Here is a 6,390-nt window from a genome sequence, read left to right as displayed (position 1 = left end):
AGTTCTTAATATAAATATGTCTGAAGTTTTTGTCTTTTTATATAAAAAAATAGCTGCATGTTGAGTTAGCATGCATTAGCTCAGCAATGTGCCAAAGAATCCTCTTACAAAGTTATATAATCTCAGATCTTATGGAACTAACACATTTTAAGAAAAAGAAAAACATTCTAGTGTTATCCGATCTTTGGACTTGGATTATGTCCACGACAAGAGCTAAAATCAAAAGAACAAAATCACAATTTATTGCTCTGGTTTCTTCAAATAGCTTCATATATATTTTCAATATAATAGTCGTAATCTGATTTTGTCAATCAGCTTAAAGACAAAGTTCAATCCTGTTGTCATATTTGCATGTGACATTTTCATATATTTTACTGTTTTTTTTTTAAGAACTTGAAACCTGGCTCATCTGCTAACAGCCAAATATCTCTTGTCATGCTGCCAGATTTTTGTTAACTTAAATTGAATCTTTTGGTTTGCTAGGAAAGAGAGCACAGCTAATCATCTTTACATTGATTATTTATTTTATTTTGTGGCTTCAAAAAGTCGCAAGGAAAAAAGCAAAAGTATCAAGTGTTTTATTTTTTATATTATTATTATTATTGGTAAGAAGTATCTTTTTTCTGCTATGGTTAATTTGACTTTGATTGAATCTTCCGTCCTAGTCACTTTTTTTAATTTCTTTTGCCTACTCCAAACTTTTACATAGGAGTTGAATTTCACTCCAATAAATGATATGTTGGTAAATAATGTGGTTTAGTTTAAGAAAGTATTTTATTTTGTAATTGCAAAAGCGACACTTCATTTTTTTTCCTACTTCTAAAATTTTGTACAAGAATATTGATTTTTTTATTAAATTTTCATAGTTTCTTACGCAAATTTTGAAAACTGAAAAGGTAAAAATTAAATGACATTTGTAATTTAAAATGAAAACAGATTTCTTTTTTGGAGTTATGATTTAAAACATTTGCATGGAGAAAAAAAGATAAAAACAAAAACAAGAACATCAATCCCACAGATTTTCTGCATTTTATATTACCTGAATATGATTTTATTTTACAACAAAAAGTATTAAGTAGATCCACAGGCAAGCCCATAGAGCCTTTTGAAGTATGTCAACCCATGAACATAAAGTTAAAAATGTTTCTTTTTCTAAATAACCAACTTGATTCAAGGAGTAGATGAACCCACTTCATAGACTAGTGGACTATCTATCTAAGGAGATGTCATCCAGCTTTAACCCTTTTGGACAGTTCTAGTTTTAACCAACTTAGAATCATGGTATAAGGAAACTTGTATCATTCTATTTCTCATATGGTAATTAACATGGTGGAGCAGGAAGTCAATGACTTGAATGCTTGAGTTGTGAGCAACACCAGAAGAGTCTTATCCTGGGATGTAAAACTTGAACATACTTTGAATTAAACTCTATTGTGGATTGTTCGGCTAAAGCGTATATGCTCTCTGATAAGTTATGGGAATCCAGCTTTACTTTGGCTTGCTTCCCATTTTTTTTCTTCGACAATTGAAAACAAACAGTTAGATTTTAAGAAGCTTTTTTTATTATATTTTCGTTCAAGTCCTTTTCCATATAAACAGATACAAGAGGATAATAATGTTCACATAAGTAGAGTATGGGGGAGAAAATAAAATAGTGCCAGACCTCAGTATTAGAGATTGATTCTCTATTTTTGTTCCAATTCTCTCTATTCGGTCTCTGACTAATTAATGAAGTTGTTCAGACTTCAGATTCAATTGTCATGTAGTTGATGAACCAAGGAAATATGGAATTTGGCAATGTACAAGCCAACTAAAGAAGGAGAAGTCAACTATTGTCCGTTCATCCCACCATATTAGCAACTCAGTGGGATCTTCAACATGCATATATGTTACTTATTGGGTACCCTTCCATAACTGCTTTCTCCATAATCTTTTCCTGGTTAAAAGAAAGGGAATTTCGGTTTTGTGATTGCAATGTTGTGAAATATTATTAAGAAGCAAGAAATCTTAGAAAGACGAGCAAAGCTTGATTTTTGAATAAAGTTTTCTTTTTGCTTGTAAATATATAGCAGAAGATTAGCATTTTATTTTGCTTGCTTTCCCCCCCCCCCCCCCCCTTTTAAATTTATGTAGAAGTAATACATAATTTACCTGGATAACAGTTGTGATCATCCCTGGTCCACCCTACAGTTACTCTAGTTTAGAAAATCATTTAAAAAAACTGAATAAATTGCAGCACCAGTAGAAATATACCACCTGAAATTGCTTTTTTGTCCATGATATTTCCTCCCATGTTTTAGAATGGGCTGATTTCCATTCTGTTGGAACCTGAATACTATCCACATGTTGCAAAAGCCTCAAGCTATCTGCAATGACATTAATCCCAAGTGAATGGTAGAATATGATAGGCCAACATTTGATTTAGGTAGTTATAATTCACGATTAGGAAGTCAGTAGGCATTTACTTTTATCTTAATCTTCTAGGTGATGACAGTTGTAGTCATACATAACTACATAAGTTGTGTTATGGACTTGTAAAAATAAATTAAGGTGTCAGATTGTTATTCCGTGTAAGTTGAAGGAGGGAGTTCCTTGTTAGAGGGATATTCAGTGTTTGTGCTCAAACCTGCCCTAAAAAACAGATTTTTATCCTTACGTAGAAAGCAGTGTGTTTATTTCTTGCGGCCAACAATTAGTTTGAACCACTTCAAAGGTAACAGAAACAATCATCACCCTTTAAACTGCCACCAATCGGCTTTTTTGACACTCCGTCAAGACAGATACTGAAATTTCTATAAGAACCAATGTATATTTTAACATGCGATTCTTAAGAATTTGAATATTAAATAAATGAAAACATTGAAAAGCCAAAATAATACTTGTGATGAATGCCTCCTGCCAAATTTCATGTTCTGACCATGTGGGAGCAACTTCTCGAAATGGAATTCCTTCACTCTTGCATATCCTGCACATAACGCAAGTCAATGCTCAATCACACGAGAAACAGCTTGTTAGTGCTTCTCAGTAGCCTCTATCCTATACACTGGCCCCCCATTTCTTTTATTCCTTTTTCCCTTCCTGCATCACATTTACCTGACAAAACAATAATATAGTTTCATCTGTGGCCAAGACAGAATCCTAATATTAAAGAAAGCAAGGCTCCCCTTTAAACCAAATTTAAGAATTAAGTTTATAACTGTTATAATAGAGATTAGAACTCCATATGAATGTAAAAAAGAAAAGAAAAAATAGAATTCTTAGGCAGAAAAAAGGAAAAAAATATACGTTTGTTCACCTTTAAACCAAAGAAGACAATATATCATAACTACACTATTCAAACACTACAGAAACAGAAAGGCAATGCTTTAAGTCTAACTGTTAGCAATACGAGATACAGCCCTAATTCTATGCTAATGTCAAGCAAATTGTTAAACTATACACCATATAAATAACTTCAATTTTACACAAGGGCATGGTTTATTTATGGTCAAAAAAAAATATAGCAGAAAGATTTATAATTAAACCGTACTCAAGCACTATTTGGCGTATTGTTCCTGGAAGGACACCATCACTGATAGGAGCTGTTTGTACTTCAAAAGAATCACACAGGGCCTTCCCATCATTTGAATTCCAAACCTAAAATGAAACAAGAAATTAACACTAAAAGATGCACAAACCTGTCATTAAAAGCAGAAGTAATGCATAAGTTTATTTCATAAAATGTTTCAAACCCCACACATGCACAAGAATATTAAAGTTTGTTCAATCCAACCCCAGTATTTAGCATCAACTTTAGGTTCCAATTTTGGAGAGTGATGCATAAGTATGCACACTAATAAAAATAGGCATATAGAATCTCGCATAAGATAAGTATGAATATAGTAACATAGAAAGTTAGAAATTAAATAGATAGATAAAATAAACTCACATTGCAGCAAACAACAAAAAAATTTGTCACACAACCTTCCAGGATCTGATCCCCATCATTTGACAGCAACAGTTCCGTCACTGAGGGAGGCCTGAGCTTTTCCATAGGCTTCCTAATCCTGTATTGTAGCAGAATTTCCAACTATGAACTTGAAGGAACATCAACGCAACAAACAGCAAGAAGATGAAAATAAATATGTAATTCAAAATGCACAAACTAACCTTACCCAATCTGAATATTTTGCAGCTGCAACATTCCTCCCATATCCCACCAAAGCCAAGTGTACACCATTTCCCCAAATACCGAATGTAGGAGGAACATAAGTTTCAACGTGCACATGCACATCGAGAATTTTACTCATGTTTTCCTTGCTAACAGTTTCACATGCATTTAATTCCTCTAAATTACCACTAACAAGAGTTGTAATGGCCAGCTCCTCACAATCTTTCCTTTCTTTTAGAGCAATTGGCAAGACTTTGCATATCGAATCATTAACAAGCAACTGAACAGTGGGTTGCCATATTGACAAGGTTACTGATGATGGTGACAAAACTGCAGAATGATTAGATTTAAATAGAAGCCATGGGGCAGAATTTGATAGAATTTGTACAGATTCTGAAAGTCTTTTTATGTGCCTTTCCCAAAATAACAACCATGAGGCATTGTTGTAAGTACGTGATGTTGTGTAAGCACCTGGACCAGAAGTTAGCCAAATAAGTTTAGAAAATGTATAAGGAAATCTTGCTATAGCTTATTTACTTATTTTACTAAATTGTTACTCATTTTGAAAGTACCTGGATGAGTTTCAAGGAAGTTTTTGACTGGAGGGGCATCTGAGGAGCCCAAAAGGATGCCATTACTGAGGAGAAACCTTGAAGCTGACATTTGTTAAGCTTCCAGACATGAGAGGAGGAGAATTCAAATCATATAGCTGTTCAAAAGATGAAACTGCTCTTGAAACACAAACAGAGTAGTTTGTCTAATTATCTATCTTAAAAGGCAATAAAAAACCATGTGCACAGTGCACTGCCAATAGTTGTCATTTTTAGAGAGCTCAGGGTAGAAAGACTATAGTGTGATACATGCTCTAATTCTAGAAGCAGCAAATTCAAAAGATGGCAACTACATCATATGATTGTTGTCATTTTTAGAGAGATCAGTATAGAAACAAAAGAAAAGAACCTGGACCCTGATAAATAACATAGACATGCCCTACTAACTACAATTTATAAAGAAGAAGAAAACAGAAATCACATAAATTTATTGGATACTTACTTCACATCCAACTTTTACCAGCAGACAAAAGAAAAACAAACAGATTTCTACCTCTTAATCAAGCATGAACCCACACCACAGTTTTCAAGGGGAAAACGTAAAATGGAAGAAATATGAAACCAAAATAGATCAAAAATCAAGTGGGGAGGAAATAGATGATTTTTTTTTCCAGATTTTAGGCAGACATTACAACTTAGCTAGGCAGTGGCAGCAATTTTCAACATTAGCGATACACTGTTTTTCTTTCAATTTTGTTGTTAACAAGAAAAGGAACACTAATTCCAACATTAATATGTTAGCATATAAATGGGCTTTGGTACAGATAATAATGCTCCATGGTATAAGATACTTGTTGAAACATGAAACAATAGTATCATTAAACAAGATAAGACAAATCGAAGGTTGAGATAAAAGAAAACAAGGTAGCAGAAACCCAGAGAGTGGAAATAGTGAAAGAGATGAAGGGTTACCAGAGGCAAAACACCCACCCACACACGGCAGAAACAAAATCTGGACAGAAACAAGTAACCCTGTTGCTTTGGGAGTTTTATACATTTCTTTTCCTTGTTTTTTCTGATTGACAGCTCTTAGTTATTAACACGTTAATTTCTGTTCTATAAATTTCACATATATGATTTTAAAACACAAAAAAATTGTTCAATTATACCATCCAAATAAATAATTTAATCAAATATTTTAAAACACAAATGGGTTAAAACAAAATGAAAATTGTACAATTAAAATATAGAATATAAATAAAAGGAATAAATATAAATGAATATAAACACAAACACTGCTGCCTTATTATAAAGTGGTCAACTAAACATGAAAAAAAAGGAAAATTTGCAATAATCAAATTATAGTAAATGATATTCACATCTTCTTTTAATTTTAATTTTAATTTTTCAGTAAGATATTCACACGTTTATAATTTTTAAATACACATCAACCTTCCTTGTATCCTTATATTTACCTATATTAACCTTTTTATACTTTTACTAAAGGGACACCCACTTAATTTATTCATAAAAAGTATTTTTTCTATTTATTTTTGTTTAAAAATATTTAATTTATATATTTTAAAACTTTAAATTTCATAATTTTTAGTTAATTTTTAATTATATTATATTTTAAAATAAAATAAGATAAATGAGTATTACTTTATTAAAAATATAAAGTAAATGGGC

At 32.0% G+C, this 6,390-nt stretch overlaps 1 protein-coding gene across 5 annotated transcripts; it reads right to left on the bottom strand.

Moving 5' to 3' along the window:
• Positions 1–1,539: 1,539 nt before the first annotated feature.
• On the bottom strand, positions 1,540–5,785 carry LOC137828306 (uncharacterized). Of its 5 annotated transcripts, none has more exons than XM_068634807.1 (9): positions 5,674–5,785; positions 4,723–4,859; positions 4,150–4,621; positions 3,929–4,046; positions 3,530–3,636; positions 2,880–2,965; positions 2,257–2,366; positions 2,152–2,184; positions 1,540–1,936 (listed from the first exon to the last, which is right to left on the bottom strand). In XM_068634807.1, the coding sequence occupies exons 2-9, from the start codon at positions 4,811–4,813 to the stop codon at positions 1,874–1,876; spliced, it is 1,080 nt and encodes a 359-aa protein (XP_068490908.1). In that variant the 5' UTR covers positions 4,814–4,859; positions 5,674–5,785; the 3' UTR covers positions 1,540–1,873. The 5 variants fall into 5 exon arrangements, with proteins under 5 accessions (XP_068490908.1, XP_068490913.1, XP_068490911.1 ...); XM_068634812.1 differs by having other exon boundaries at positions 2,152–2,174; XM_068634810.1 differs by having other exon boundaries at positions 4,723–4,821.
• Between the last annotated feature and the right edge of the window lie 605 nt (positions 5,786–6,390).

The sequence above is a fragment of the Phaseolus vulgaris genome, chromosome 7, assembly GCF_000499845.2.
Source record: "Phaseolus vulgaris cultivar G19833 chromosome 7, P. vulgaris v2.0, whole genome shotgun sequence".
NCBI classification, from domain to species: Eukaryota; Viridiplantae; Streptophyta; class Magnoliopsida; order Fabales; family Fabaceae; genus Phaseolus; species Phaseolus vulgaris.
This window is presented reverse-complemented; position numbering and strand designations above follow the sequence as displayed.